We start from the raw sequence: 15,868 nt of genomic DNA on the forward strand, positions 1-15,868 counted from the left end.
ACAACTAATGAAACCCGCCAGGGCCGGCAGCCGCCGTCTGACTGAGGTTACCTAGATACGGGACACGCCACGTCACTCGAGCCGCGGGACCATCTCTAATTACAGACACCGAGACGAAGGGGGGGCCCGGGAAGAAAGGAGGAGAATGGACAGAATGCACGAGAGGACAAGAAGTGCAATGGAGCGTCTAAGGGGGAACTGACAGAAAACAAAGAAGAAGACAACTTCCGGTGATGGACAATGTTCAAAAGGACATTTTGCAACACTTTGCATACCGTTAGGAGATCATTTGGTCAAGATTTGCCGGTCTCGTTGAGGCACTCGTGTGTGCTACAGTGAAGGAATATTTGGCAGCTAACACGAGTGTCACTTCACGGTCACTAAGCACATAAAGACTCTCACAGAAAAAAAAGTTTACAGGCATCACACCAGATATCGAAGCGGCTACGGGGAGGGGGGTGGGTTTGTCAGACACAACATAACTCCCAAGAGAACGATTGCTTGTGTCCACTTGATCCCGTACTCGCTTTGAAATGATTGCTTCTCTCTGTAAGGAGATTTATCGGACTTTCCAAAGAGACGGGATTTTCGAGTCAAAGCAAAAAGATGAAAGCTTACCTTTCTGTATAAAACAAATGTCATCGTAATGAGGGGGGAAATGAATTTGGGAGAAAAGTACTGTATTTGACGAATGCTAAAAACAGGTCAACTCTTCAAATCCTCGATGTTACCGGACGATTAAGGTAGCACAACAGTTCATGAAATTCTTGGCGGCTTATCAGTCCTGTTTAGGGACCATCAAAGTAAGTCTTTGGAAAGACTAGCTTTGTTTTTTATTAAGTGAGAGCTTAAGCTTGTAAAACAATATACAGCACTGAAGTTTTACGCAAAAAAAAAAATAAAAAATACAAATCCGATTTTGTTGTGCATGGTCCATGGAAGATCGCACTACATTTTGCCGATTAGCGGCAGATTGGAATACTTTTAATTTTCACTGTTTGAGTCACTAGCGTTAAACAGTGATATACAGAGAGTAGGACAGGTTTCTGCATTGTTGTTCTTGTTTTTTACCTTTGGCTTCTTGGACATGCTCGTCCTCCCCCAATGCCGGAAACGACCCGTGTCGCCGCTCGCCGCCTCGGCTGCGACTGCGATGAATAATGCAAATCCCCGCTTTTTTTCACTCAAGAGTAGCGTGACCCAGAGGCGTAAGCTGGCTGACGACGGCAAGTTCCTCTTAAAAACAAGCGGTGTCACCTAAAGTGACATATAAAAAAGGGATGGAAATTTGATGTGGCCATCCGCGAGCTGGTGTGGTCTGACGACGGCCGAGGCGCACTCACGCGCACACACGGTCTCGCGTTTAAGCCCTTTGGTGTCATGGTTAGCTCTCAAGTGTTTTTCCCGCCGGCCGAGCATTAAGCTTTAATTTCATAGGGTGACATCTGTTGCGCGGTTAACTCCATGACACTCAACTAGGAAGACTGTGAAAAAAAAAAAAAAAAAAAAAGCAGCATGCAGGTGACAGCATGATTTCTATTTTGCTCCTGTGAAAAGCTCTTGTGATACCGAGACGTGAACGTGTTGCTGGGTCGCGGCCACAGCGTTGTGCTGTGCAGCCGCGACAAAACAGACAGAGGGTAACATCTGGTGTCATAATCTGCCCGCCGTTGACCGCCGCTGCCTTTCGGACCGCAGTCCTCAAAGTCATTAGCCTTACTGGATGGACAATTAATCATTCGCACTCTTAGTGAATTTAAGAAACAGCATCTGATAGCACTTTTAAAATATGACTGAAAGTTGTGACATCTTCGGGTTAGCGCCCCATTAAGGGAATGTACTGAATCCATGGGATGGGGAGGAAGCTAAATCGTAATAAAAGCGGTTTTCGCTGGCTTTTGGGTAAAACGCGTTGAAAGCTATCAACAATGAACGAGCCTTCGCGCTCCCACTCCGGCGCCACGTGCGCCGGAAACATTCAGGTTCAGTATGAGGACGGCGCAGCGGCATGGCATAGGCACCATATGGAAGGAGTGAAAGGGGGGGGGGTCAGTGGAGCAAGAGTTTGCCTTGGGTGGGAAAGACAGAAGCACATCACTAATGACGCGCTGGCCACAAACATAACAACCCAAAGGTGTAGTATGGACGCATAAGCTCAAATATAGCGTGAAGCATAACTTGATCCTGTCCTCTTTGCAGCGAGCCCCCCCACCCCCGCCCCCGCCCCCGCTCCTGTGCCCAAGTAGCTGATTTCATCCCTGCAAAGCCACTCTCACTAATCTCCCCTGATCCTGCTGCACTAGCAAAGAATTACATGTCAAACACGTTTTTTAAAAATAAATAAATAAACCGGCTACAACATGATAATTTATCTAGCATTATTGTTACAACTCCTTAACGTAAGCATCGGAGAGTGAGGTTAGGAACGCAAAACTCGCCGGTCGATAAAATTCCTTGCACTGCCGTCCGAGTTGGCAAAACCGGTCAGCAGATTTGCTAAAGTGGACATGTAGTAGCTTGTAGTTATATAATAGTTAAATCTCTAAAGCCTCTCTTTGGAAAGGCCACCAGGCACAGGAGCATCAAAAAAAAGCAGCGGAAACGCACCGCCATCGTCCAACCGACAGAATCGGTTGAGCTTGTCCTCACACACGGCAAACACTCCGCTTACCCACGAGACATTTTTGTTCTTGGAGTGTTTGAGCATGGCAACGGGTGCGGGCCCTATTGAGAGGCGTCTTCAGAAGACCCCTCAGCCAGCAGTTGCGGGATCAGGGCTTGGTGGCCTTCCCGGCGAACCCGAATCGCCTGGCATCTGTCAAAGGACGCCGCCGCCAAACAAAAACAAAAAAACTTTCAAAGCCTTGCAAAGAATACAATAAAAATACAAATCCAGGGGACTCGTCTTCCTCTTCCTGACAGCAGGCAATGATGACCTGACGGACTGCTTATGTATTCTCAGCGAGTATGAATATGAAACATCCCAGCAGGTTTAACCCCGCCCAGCTGCGTCCGTGCGTCCCGGCACGCTACCAATCGTGCTGCAGTTTTGCGTGGCCCGGCTCCCGAGGGCGAGCTTAGAGACGGATCAGCATACTCGGCGGAGGAGAGGGCTCGTCACCAACTGGCAGGTCCGTCGCCACTTCCAGGCATCCCGCCCGGCACCCCCTCAAAACAAAAAGCAGCCGCATCCTCTGTTGTTGTTCCTTCTTCCTTCTCTCGGGGGACGCCCTCTCACTATACCTGTTGTCATGGCGCCAGTTTGCTTAGAGACCCAAAGCCGCTACACTGCCATGTTCTCTCGAGTCCTTCAATATTGAACTGTTGTCCTATGACCAACATCTCTCGGAACACGATGGACTCCACATTTCTTTCTGGAACTGAGGCATGAAGCGGCGTCGGACCTCGGGGACGGTAGCTGGATGAAAAAGGTCCAGGTTGTCACACTTTGTTGTGACACATTTTTGAGGAGATCAATGATAAATGCTGGATTTCACTTTCCTTTCTTTGGTCCTTTCTCGGGTCTCCTGACGGCCTCACGACTCTGGCTGGAAGTGTTCGGTTTAGGTGAACGGTAAGGGATTTTTTAATAGGTTTTAGGTGAACTAATGAATACACACACACACACTCACACGCATGCACAAACACATAAAAAAAAAAAAAAAGGAGAGCAATGATGATGACATGTCAAATCGGTAAAATTACCGAATGAACAATACTGAGCTCTCCAGAAAAAAAAAAGAAAGAACAAAAAAAGAAAAATGCTGGATGTAAAGTCTCCAAATGTATAGGAAGAAAACACCCTACCTATTGTACAAGCATTTTTACAATTTTTTTTTTACTGGAATTATCACATCATGGCAGTGTCAGCGTAGCTTAGCGAACCTGCATCTGTGAAGTGTACCGATCTGCAACTGAGTTTGAAGAACTCAGACTGGAACTGGAATCATACAAAAGGACGAGCTTTTAACGCGAGACTTCACGCGGCGCCTCGATCCACTTTTAACAGCCGTCGCTCCTAATTAATTGTTTCTATCCATATTGGCCGGCAGCCTTCCTCTAGTGCACAAGGTTGCCTACCATGTCCCGCTGCCCCCTAATTAGCTCCGCAGAACATCTGCAGCTGTTTTAAATGAGCCTCGGACCGCCTGGCTCCCCTTTCGAGGTTGAGGTTTAGTAGAAGTGCGAGTTGAGACTGCAAACAGTCGCATTGCGCTAATAATGATTCATGATTGCCCTTTTCCGGAAGAAAATATTTCATATTTGAGTCAGTACATTGTGAACCCGAGTCTATTACCGAAGTGCTTCTGTAGTCTGCACAAAAAGGCAAAATACTAATTATCGGCGGAATAATATCCACTGTAGTCGTCCACAAACGACTACTTGACATATTTGGAAGTAGCCTGCTGCTTCTTCCAGGACCAATGAAAGCTTTAAAACCCAAGCCCGCATTGATAAACTCGGGTCATTGTTCACAGACTGACATCAGTGTTTCCAGGCTAAAAGTGGCGCAATAGCCTATTCAGATATAGATCACACTTTCCACTCTTATATTGAAGCAATGAGATTATGGAGAAGCGCTACAAGGCCCGCTAGTTCCGAGACATTCCTCGGGGTCTCTGTTGCCAATCAGTCGCTCCGTTTCCGGACAGTCCCGCATTCTCTGGAAAAAATCAAAAAATGCTCGGTGGCAAGCCAGAGAAGTCCTGGCCCGATATTCCTTCCCAGGCGGCCGTCCCAGTGACTCCAGAAAAGTGGGAGATTAATCACGGCCAGACTGTGCAGTGTATGGAAGTCGACTATAATCGGGCTAATTAGTTGACAGAGGTGGAGTTTTTTTTAGAGATAAATTCACATTAAAGTCAACTCTAGAATCAAATTGTGCATACAGTAGTTTTGTTTACTTATGAAATATGTTGACAAGTATTTAAAAAAAATAATCGATCAACTAGTGCTGTTACTATCAAATATTTTTAGAATCGATTAATCTACCAATTATTCAATTGATTCATCGACTAATCAGATTCATTTTAATTTTGCATTAAAGCGTATTACAAATGTAAAAAAAAAAAAAGAATGTGTTCTGTAGTCATACTTGACTGACTGACCTCCATTCACAAATCTTACTGACTGAATCTGAGAGGGGGGGGGGGGGCCCCCAATGTGTTCCATTCCCAGACTTTCCATGAGTAGCGTCTGAGACGTCTACTCCAAGCCTGTCAGGAAACGGCGTGCTCCAAATTCCATCTAGAGTGGAATTGTCATATTTATGACGTAACACTAACATGTAAGTGGAGCGTCATCGAACTAGCGGCGGTTAACGGCATCTGGAGCGCCTCTTGGGGGGGGCCAGCACCAGTCGCAATTCCCCGCTCCGCTTCTGGGATGGCTTTATTACAGTCATGATATGAAATTTCAGCACGGCGGGATGGGCGCACTTGAACTGGGCGCGCGTGAACACCTTTACACATGCTGTAGGTTCGCCAGTCAAGTGTGGCCCGGCAACAGCTGGTCCGACACTAATCCACTCATCAGTTAAATTAAAGCTTACTCAGTTGTGCGGTGAATGTTGATCCGGTGCACTGTGGAGTAAAATTAATCACGGCAGAAGTAAGACATTTTCTGTCTTGGCTGCAGTGCGCGGGATAAAGATGTTTTGGGGACGAGAAAAAAAAAAAAAAAAGTCTCTTCTTGCAGCTTTCTTCTTGGCTGCGTTTGTGGGACAACACCTGGCGGATCGCTTGCGCACTCGCTGTCACGTAATCCACCGCGAGGCTGCGCTGGATTATTCAGGCGGAGGCTCATGACGACACTCGCAGATATGACATACACGGGCTTGTCGTCGCTGGAGTTTCACGGGGTGGTTGTAAAAGATAAAACACGCCCCTTAAAGGCACACTTAACTACAGCAGTTACACTTCCTTTCTTAACATTCCCTTCTATCATCTTTACAGCTTCTAAGTGTGTGACAATGTAAAAGTGAAACGAGGCCATCTAGTGGTAAAAACGAATGGAGAAAAAAAAAAGTATCTTAACTGCGGCACACGAAAGATGAAAATAAACATGCACCTGATTGTGCGCCTTCATTCTTTACCCTTCAACCGTGTTGCTGGTATAGGAAGCGTCAAACTTACATATGGAAGCGGTGCTTTCCGGCGATGGCCCAGCCCACAGCACGGCATGTAGGGGACCGGGGGCAGCGAGGGACAGGGAGGGGGGGGGGGGGGGGGGGCTACCTGTCGAGCGGCGGCATCCGTCCCTGCGGATCCTTGACCAGAGGACTTAAAAAGTCAGAAAACCCTGTTGCTGGCATCACAATGTCATAGCTGTCTTGTTACGGTAGCCGCTCATAAACCCAAAATGGGGAAATCCACTTGATCTGCACCCCCCCCCCTTCCCCCTCCCCAGAAAAAAAATCTCTGCAGTGCTACAGTTTTCTGCTTTCAGCCGCTTGCGGAGTTTCACTCACTCATCGTGGCGCACAAGTTGCTCCTCGGCACAAAGGCTTGTAAAGGGAGGAGGCGGTGGGGTGGGAGTGGGGGGTCCTTTATTGACCGCCGTCCCCTTGCGTTCTACTAGAGAGCGTCCATCCATATATGCCCCTTCTCTCTCTCTCTTTTGACTTTGCGTACCCCACCCTTCCAACTTGAATGCTGTGCCAGTCACTCCTCATTTCCTCATCTCTGCAATGTGCTGTCAATATAAGAAAGTGGAGCGGTGTCTGCTCGAACCTTCCTTTGTGGATTTTTTCTACATTTACTCCGGCTGCCTCCCCACATGCCAAAATCATGCATGTTGGGGTCATTGAAGCCTCCAAATTGTCCATAGGTGTGAGCGCCAATGGTTGTTTGTCTATACGTTTCCGATTGACCGGCGACAAGTTCAGGGCGACCAGTTCAGCCCACCCAGATCATCCAGCTCACCTGTGTCGGTAAAGAGGACAAACACTATAGAGAATGGATGAAAATCCTCAAGCTCCAGCAGAATTTTTTTTTAGCAACATTTAGGTGACAACAATTATCGCTTTTCTCCACAAGATGGCAGTCTAGCACTTAGCTCACGACTGCAGTCTGACGCCACTGCACATGTGACTAAGTCATCAAATGTGTCTATTGACACATGTAATAAGTAAAAAAAATAATTTAAAAAAACTTAAATAATTCATGCCGCATTTATTTATTTCATTTTGGCAGTCTTGAAACTCTATAAACACCCACACTGCTTGTAGAGGTTACAAAAAAAAAGCCCAGGGGAGGCTGCCAGGTCTGATAAGCAGCCCATCAGGAGGATGTGACATCATTCACTAAGCAAAAAGAAGGGGGAGAAAATAAGCGCCCGCAATCAGCGGGGGAATGCGACCGGGTTTTCCTGCCCTCAAGTGCACCTTCCATCAGTAGAATGCTAAATGACTTCAAGCAACATTCAGGCTTCCGTTTTGGCATCTCGGAGCAAATCGTTTCGGTCTGGACCATATTTGATATCACTATTATGAAAAGACCTATTTTTAGATCTGCGCCTAAGCAATCCTCTGAAAGTTCGGGCCTGTTTATTCTCTGCTTCGCTAGAAGCTTTTGTTGATTGCTTTTAGACAAGCGCTAAATTAGGAACGTTTATTAATACTCGGGGTCTTGGGGGGGGGCTGGATGGTTTCCCAGGATGAGTCAGATAGATAAAAAATAAAAATAAAAATCACATTTCCACCTGGTTATGGCTAATCCAGCCGAAAAGTTTTAATAGTATAAAAAAAATATTTTTATTTATTTTCTGTATTTATATTCTTTCTGCCGTTCACATTCCCAATAATATTTTTATTACTGTAGCTGCCATTCACCTCTTATACTGTACATCAGGGGTATGCAAAGGTGGTGAACCCCCCCATCCCCTAGCTCAGTGGTTCTCAACCGCGGTCCGAGTGTCCGTCCCCAATCAAATCAAGTAGCAGAAGTGACAATTTGATCCTGGAATTTCCATTTTCATGATTTCCTAGTGGGCACATTTCTCGGAATGAGTTAACTGTGTTTGACTCTTGCTACTTCCTTAGATCCGCAACAGCATATTCAAACACAAACTGATACAATTGCAAAACAGTATTTAGATTATCACCCAAACAAAAGGAGCTGTTACGGGAAGGTGTGCTATTTTTGGGACGCTCTCACTGACCCTGCATGCGTCACTCCTCTTCATCTTCCCTGCGCTCTCGGAACGACCTCCAATAACATTTCTATAGAATCTGACTGATACATTTTCTTTTTAGTTTGACTGAGATTCATCCTCATCATCATCATGTGTGGACTGTGAGGTCAAGATGCAACTCCCATGAGAAAAATTGGGCAAATTCTCACTGGGCACGGTTTGTGTGACGCAAGAGGCTCATTCACAAGTTGAGCGCATACAAGAGTTTGCGTTTTTGCTGCTGGTGCCAAAAAGTGAAGAGATGCGTGCCTCCTCCTAAAAAGGGAGAAACATTTAGCCGAGGGCACCCATCCCATCCCGTGCAGGTCTCTACATTCTACAAAGTCCAGACGTGCATAAGGCATACCTCGCCAGCTCTGCTTTATAACAGGAGATGCTAGCGCGGTAGCCCAGGCGAGATGCCGCCCGCCATCACGGGTAGCCGGAGGTGTTTACACAAGGCTTTCAGGGCAGCACACATCTCAGGACTGATGGATGATGATGACTGGAGGGCAGAACTTGTGCCCAGTTTGTTTTTACCGACACACATTTAGACAGAAACGCACACATTCTGACAAGGAGACAGGAAATGGGCCACCGGGACATATTCCGCTCGTCAAACCAACCTTTAGGGGATTTACTGTACTATAACTAATTAAAACAAGAAAACAACAATGAATGTGTGGTTAAAGCTGTTCGGATGCTAACTTTGCAAGTGCAGCAAGTGGGTGTGTACGAGGCAGGCAAGCGGTGAGAAGAGGACATTTAAATGCTCACTCCTTACCTGACGTATGAGGCTGTTGGCGGTGGTGTCCGAGGACGTGCTACCATCCGAGCTTCTAAAGCGACCTTTCCTGCGGGCTCCTTTGCTGATAAACTTCAAAAACGGAATAATAAAACAAGTATTAAAATGCAGCTAGTTTGATGAACTGACATGCAGCATAAATAAGCTTTTGGGGATGTTTGGTTTAAGTTGAATAATGAAGACTTTGTTTATTCCTATGTATTTTTGGCTTATTTTAATATTGAGGTGACAAGAAAGCAGATGACACAAAATGACTGACAAGAGCCTCGAATTGGAGGCAAAATGTCGGCTGAGATTTCACATACCTATTAATTTTAATTTAACAATAAATACAGCATTTAAAAAAAAAACTTGAATCCATTTATTTCTGTTGACACAAACAATAAGCAACGACAAAAAAAAAAGTCTTAAAAGTGACAATTGACCTTTACTACGAACTGGAAACAAAATGTCGCAGGTGAGGAGATTCACTAATCACCAGTCACCTGCTAGTTTTAATTAAACGGTGATTAAATAATACGCTCGTAGCACAATTAATTCGGAACAACTTTTAACAGTAAAAATCATGAAAAAAAAAGTACATGTGACACAAAATACGACGTTGACGGTTAACACTAATCAGAGCCAAAATGTCGCCGTATCTTAGCACTAGCCTGAAACTTTCACCTGCTAACTCGTTACCCCCCCCAAAAAGACGCCTTAACTTACTTGAAACTGCTGCAGCCAGTCCACCTCCATTATGTGCTCGTCGCTCTTTTTTTTTTTAGACGATACAACGACGAAAATCACAAAAATACAAACATAAACCCTTCATGTTGTTGAGTCATTCATCGCTGCTAGGCGCTCCTCTGCCGGGTCGTCAAGTTGGAAGAAGCGGGAGGAGCTTGAAAAAGACGCTCCGGTGATAATGACATAATGTTGGTGGATGTTTTACACAGCCCCGCCCCCTGCCTACATTGACTGCTCCATCCTACCACCGCCTCCTCATGTCAACAGCCCAGCAGAAAAAAAAAAGAAGTGAAAATTAAGCAAATGTGTAGAACTCTATTTCACTTTTATTAATTTATTATCAAAATGGGAGGAGAAAGTTAGCATGTTTTTCCACATTGCTGAGTCGGCGATCTCATTGTATTAGTTGTAATTATATGAAATGCACAAAACATGATGTATTCTCAGATACTTTTTCACATTCTACAGTTTTACAAAAACACAGTATATTATCAAATAATATGTAATGATACATTGCATTTACCTAGTAATTGGCTACAGTATTTATAGCCTTATCAAATTGTTAAAGTTCTTCTTTGGGGGAATTGCATTACTTTATCATAACCGTCTTACAGCGTCCCTCGAACGCCATCTGGTGGTGGCACTTTCATTTAACAACGGGAAAAGAAGCAATACACTACTACTACTCTTGCCAAGCCATTCCATTATTTTCAAGAAAATGACAATTGTTCAAGGAAAGTCACAATGTTTCAAGAATAAAGTCCTATTTAATGATATAAAAATGTCAGTCATTTTTTTCCAGAGCAAATGTCAGATGATTTTGTTGCATACAGACGATACAGGCAGCACCAATGACTCGTGCCCTGACCGAAATAAATGGATAGAGGAAACATGTTCTTTCTCTCAGTTTTCATTTTTCACGTAAAAAAGTTAGGCACGCGTGGGCCGGCCGACCGTTTACTCACCAAGCTCAGGTGTACAGCGGAAAGCCTCACAAAGGAGACGCCTCCATAAAATAATCCATGTTTATTGTTGTGATTATGATAGTACTAGAATTTGAGCTCATGTTCAAAGAGTGCGAGCAGCAGGAGGCAGGCCCAACCTGACAGGAGGCCAACATTCTGCAGCAGGAACGCAGTTAATGGCCGCCCGGTCCGCAAGCGACTCATCTCGGGAAGCTGGCGGGACAAAGAAAAGGAGGACGCAAACATTAGTGCGCAAGATGGATAAAAGAAGTGTAGACTTCCATTAGCATCTATTAGCCTATTATTAGCGTCAGTTTTATTGTTAGCTTTAGGAAGCTAACGTGTTATATTATTAGGTTATAGCTCACTTTAGCCAGATAGCATGTAGTTAAATGTTTAGCTCATTGCTAACTGTAGCTAGCTAACATGTGTTAGCTTATTGGTAGCTTTAGCTAGGTAGCTTGTAAGAAGCTTACTGCTAGCTTCAATCAGGTAGCATTTGGTAACATATCTCACCATCTCCACCAATGAAAGGTAGAGGAAAATCCCGGCGGTGACTGCAAAGATCCACTGCTGCACTTGCACCTGAGCCGAGACGAACAGCCCAATGTAGAGGCCCGCGAAGGCCGTCAAGGCGCTGATAAAATTCATGACCACGGCCGTCTTCACGGGGAGTCCGGAGCTCAACAGCACTGCGAAATCCCCTTCACAAAATAAACAAATAAGTTGAACAAATCTTGTTCTTGTACGAGTGGAGCAAGTCCTCACCCATCTCATGGGGGATCTCGTGGCACAAGATGGCCACGGTGGTCGCCATGCCCGTCTCGGGCGACGAGGAGAAGGCGGCGCCCACCACCAGGCCGTCCGCAAAGTTGTGGAGACTGTCGCCGACGATGACCATCACAGCCAGCAGGGGAACGCCGCCGCCTAGCGAAACCAGCACCACCATGTGGGGACGATAAGGACTTCACCGGAACCACAGCACTGAACCACTTACTTTGTTGTGAAGGTCTCTGCTGTGGAGTTTCTGCTTCTTCATCCACTGGTCCTTGCTGGTAAAAAAAAAAACACTTCAAGTAGTTTATTGCGTCCAACAAATTCCGTCTCTAATCTTCAGAGATGTATCATTCAAATTAGCATTGACACCATCCTTTTCGAAAGCTCACAAAACGACAAGCCTAATGATCCTTACCAGCTGTATGGTCGAGATGGACTTGCCCCTCCGGGACGGACCCTCGCGCGAGTGGCTCTAAAAGTGCATTAAAGAAGCAAAGCTGTGCTTGAGAATTCCAAGCGTGTTTTTTTTCTCAGGAACTTACATGTCCGTGCGGCGGAAGCAGGAAGAAGAAGAGCCTCTCCATGAGGAAGAAGCCGTAGATGCCGGCCACCACGCCGACAATCTTCCACAGGTAGTCCGTCTGCTCCGCGAGGTGTTCCTCGTCGTGCCCGTGGAGGCCAAGGATCTACAAAGATGAAAAAAGTCATAATAATCCTGATTCTTAACTCTTTGACTGCCAAGCGTTTTCAGAAAAGGGATGCTGTGGGTGCCAGCTGATTTAAGCATTTTGACTGATCTTTCAAGCTCCACAGAAAATGTTGTGTTACTACATACTACCAAGGCTTTCCTCCACCTGTTTCCAAAAAACCCCCCCAAAAAAACATAGTTAACGACATTTAACGTCTTTGGCAGCCCTCCTTAGGATTTTACTAAACGTTATTAAACGTTTTTGGCAGTCAAAAAGTTAACTAATGAGAAGTCAGCTAAGGGCATTATAATTACCGTAACGTTACAGCTTTTCACATTACTGTACGATAGCGCTAAGCTAGCAGATGCTCGTTGTTTAATTGACACGGTTGGTTGAGTGTTCACGACGGGCGCACCTGCGGGATGAGGTGAAGGAGGGCGTCGCCAGAGAGGGTCCCCACGGCCAGGCCCACAAAAAGCTGCAGGATGAGGTTGTAGGTCTCCTGGCAGGAGTTGAAGAAGATCAAGCAGATGCCGAGCATGGATCCCAGGGTGATGAGCAGCACCGCCGCCGTGCTGTAGCCGTACTCTGAAAAAAGATCAAAAGGAAAGATGTGAAAATCATAGAAATATCAAATAGGGCACGGGAAACGGAAAAGGTAAAACGCCTCACTCTCGAAAGCAGTGGGCTGCTGAGATCCTCTCGTGTTCCGCTCGGCAGAATCGCACGCATTGCCTAGCAACTGCTGGATGATGGCCGGGCAAATTTGTCCAAAGTGCTCCTTAGAAATGGGCAGTTGCGGGTCCGCGGCAAAAATATACACCAGCTGATTGGCTGAAAAACAGACCTGTTTGGATTCAAAGGACGAGACGACCTCGTGAACATCTTCTTGGTTCGTCTCCGATTCGTCCGAAGTGTTTACCTGTGCCCAGTTTCCAACTTCATGGCTGCAACTCTCCAACGAATGCCCCGACTCGGTCTGCGAGCTCCGCCTCTTCCTGTCGTGAGCGTGCGGCTTCTTTCCTTCGCCGCCAACGCCGAGTTGGTGAAGCAGCACCTCCAGATCTTCAAGAAAAAAAAACTAGATATTGAGAGAGAGAAAAATAGTTGAATGTTGTTGGATGATCCATCTCACCTAAGACTTGAAGTTCACTGGTGCGGTTGAGGGAGCGAAAGATGTAGTTGGTAAAGAAGGCCGGCGGAGGGAGGTTCCGCTGTGCGAAACAGGGACCCTGCAGGAGGTGACTGATGATGGCAGCGGACACTTTGGGTACGGACGTCATCGGGGCACCTTCTTTCGCATTAGCATCTTCAAGCAGATGAGTGCCGTCGATGCACTAGACGTCAAAGGAGCGATAAAATCACTTCAGTTGCTGCTCGGGATGAGAAAACCGTCATCTCTCACCTGAAGGTTGGAGACGGTCGAACCTTCTTGGATGGAGGAGTTGTACCGGTTGACGATCTGAAGAACGCTTTCAAGTTCACCCAAAGAGAGAGCACCGTTGTCCTTCGCCGCATGGAGACCGGTGAGAGCTCGCAGGTAAAACTCGTAGCTGCGGCGAGGTGAGGACGATGACCGGCACAGATCTCGCAGGTTCAAAACGTAGTAGAGCAGAAGAGTGGAGAGGCGCCGGAAGTCGTCCTCCGTCAGGTACGGCTTCCCGTCGTCCTCCAGCACGGATAACGCGACGTCCGGTGGCAGGCACTGGAAGAGGAGGAGGCTGGAATTGCTTACGTCATTTAAAACAGGAAGTCAGTTTGAAAGATTGTTCTAAAAGTCCCCGTTCCTATCTTGGTAGCTTTTAGCCAGAATCAGGTGTTAAGTACTGTAATTGTGAAACTTTGTCTTTTAAAGTTCTTATTTCTGGTTTGTCACCTTGTCCTAAGAATCAGGGGTCAACGTTGATCTTTTAGGGTACAATGGTGCCCTTGTTCCTACCTTTTCCCGAAAATCAGGTCAAGTAGGAGTCCGGTCTGACCTTCAAGGTACAATTTAGTCCTTGTTCCTGTCTAGTCCCCAGAAGTAGGTGCAGTAGGACACCATTTTGTCCTTGAAAGTACAATATATGTCTGATGATGTTTTATGTCTGATGAATTTTCACTGAAGCAACCCCCTTCGCTCCTGGCTGTTTTACTGGATTTTGACAGATTTTGCAAGCGCCATAGAATATTGTGTTCTATTCCTAAAAGAAACATTAGAGTCTCTTCTTTCATCAGGGGGAAAAAAAAAAGTATGTTTCTATCTGTTTCCGTTTGGCAGCAATTAGCATTAGAATATAGCGAAGTTTCATCATTATTATTATTAATGAGCTTTTTTCCAACATGGCCCTGGCTGATCTCTTATACTCTGCTGCCACCTGCTGGCCGTTTTCGTAATAACTACCATTGCTTCAACCATTTTCTTCATCAAAGCCTTCTGTTTTCGCTAGCATAAAAAAAAACTTTTAAAATAAAAAAGATATATTTAAAATAGAACATGTACGTCTTTGGGAGCAAATGAGTTAATTATTGGACTTCTATGTACATGGGGCTAAAAAGGCACAGGTGGTTCCAAGCTAAAAGTCTCATGTGAGCTTCCAGTGAAATGAACCTTGAAAGTGTACCCGGCGATTCTTGGAAACGGTCATTGTATTTGCGTTCAGGGAGATTGTCGTCGACCCAACGGAAACAATAACGGGGTTAGAGAAACAACATCGAGAGCACGCTTCTCAAAAACAAAGGAATTCCAAAATCCCATCGAGGACTCCTTTCGAGGATCCGGACGCCCATTGTCAAGCCACCTTGCACTGACGTAAAGTAGCTCCGAGTCGACTCTCTAAGAGTTTCGCGGTGTCAAACGCAGGGATGCCCCGAAGAAAGCTCACTCAGCATGAATGAGCCGTAAAAGGGCAAGAACTTAAGCCTCACATTCCAGTCTTGACAAACAAAAAGTTCTCAGGAATTAAAAGATGTTTTGCTGGAAACGGGCCTACCTTGTCGCAGACTTCCAGAGAGGCGCCAGTCCTCTCCGGACAGTTCACCGCCAGAAGAACGGCAGAGACCAGGATACCGACGTGGTTCTTCTGAAGGCGCGGCTCTTCATCCCGACTGAACGGCAGGTCCAAGACTTTGAGCACGTCCTGTAAATCGGACTCTGCTCGGACCGGTCCCAGCAGACACATCAGCAACAGCAGAAAACGAGGAACTGCGAATCCCTGCGAGCACATGTTGCTGTCGAGGTCTTTCCTAAGATGAGGTGACCATCCAAACGGCGAGGACGCGGCGGGGGGGGGGGCTGGCGGTCACCCTCCGCTTGAACTAACCCTTACAGTGCAGCCAAAGCCGGGCCTCTCGGTCCACAACAAAAGGATTAGTGCAGCCAGTCAGAGCACGGGGGGCAGGGAGATGGCGGTGGGGGGTGAAAGCATAATTAGTACTTAGGGAAAAAAAAATTACGTTTGGCATTCAAGGCTGGAGGAAAACAGTTAAATTAAAAACCAGGTCACTGGGAACGCTTTATGAGACGGTACATCCAGTACATCGCTCCCAAATATCATAACAGAAGGTTTTGTTAACGATCTCCGAGTCACTCCTAATGTTTTTTTCTATACAAAAAAAAAACACTTTTGAACATCCTCCCACTCCGGGTCAAAATGACCGAGCACAGCAAGAAATGTTGGCTGGAAAGCTGAATTCTACCTGCCCATAGGTGATAAAAACCCGGTCGTCAGCTGTTTGGGCAGAATTCCGGG

At 46.1% G+C, this 15,868-nt stretch overlaps 2 protein-coding genes across 4 annotated transcripts in view; both read right to left on the reverse strand.

The window, feature by feature from the left end:
* Positions 1–10,000, reverse strand: part of cacnb2a (calcium channel, voltage-dependent, beta 2a) — a 31,398-nt gene extending 21,398 nt beyond the window's left edge. The window contains exons 1-2 of one of the 3 annotated variants that reach the window (XM_077554338.1): positions 9,686–10,000; positions 8,957–9,049 (exon numbers count right to left, since the gene is read on the reverse strand). In XM_077554338.1, the coding sequence (XP_077410464.1) occupies positions 8,957–9,049; positions 9,686–9,715 (123 nt within the window). In that variant the 5' untranslated portion in view covers positions 9,716–10,000. Of the gene's footprint in view, positions 1–6,134; positions 6,399–8,956; positions 9,050–9,685 lie in introns of those variants that run through there. The other 2 variants (XM_077554343.1, XM_077554341.1) reach the window with 2 other exon arrangements.
* Positions 10,001–10,144: 144 nt separating this feature from the next.
* On the reverse strand, positions 10,145–15,810 carry LOC144040271 (zinc transporter ZIP12-like). The gene is made up of 12 exons (XM_077554346.1): positions 15,110–15,810; positions 13,543–13,842; positions 13,273–13,474; positions 13,060–13,202; positions 12,810–12,984; positions 12,553–12,725; positions 11,991–12,134; positions 11,864–11,920; positions 11,669–11,723; positions 11,440–11,598; positions 11,188–11,375; positions 10,145–10,884 (listed from the first exon to the last, which is right to left on the reverse strand). Exons 1-12 carry the CDS (start codon positions 15,341–15,343, stop codon positions 10,756–10,758), a joined length of 1,959 nt encoding a protein of 652 aa, XP_077410472.1. The 5' UTR covers positions 15,344–15,810; the 3' UTR covers positions 10,145–10,755.
* Between the last annotated feature and the right edge of the window lie 58 nt (positions 15,811–15,868).

Source organism: Vanacampus margaritifer, chromosome 20, assembly GCF_051991255.1.
Source record: "Vanacampus margaritifer isolate UIUO_Vmar chromosome 20, RoL_Vmar_1.0, whole genome shotgun sequence".
NCBI lineage: Eukaryota > Metazoa > Chordata > Actinopteri > Syngnathiformes > Syngnathidae > Vanacampus > Vanacampus margaritifer.

Coding starts and splice junctions, on each gene's coding strand:
- LOC144040271 (XM_077554346.1), bottom strand. CDS start 15,343: ATGTGCTCGCAGGGATTCGCAGTTCCTCGTTTTCTGCTGTTGCTGATG. Junction 13,203..13,272: donor CAGTGAACTTCAAGTCTTAG/GTGAGATGGATC, acceptor TTTTTCTTGAAG/ATCTGGAGGTGCTGCTTCAC. Junction 12,726..12,809: donor GCAGCCCACTGCTTTCGAGA/GTGAGGCGTTTT, acceptor ATCTTTTTTCAG/AGTACGGCTACAGCACGGCG.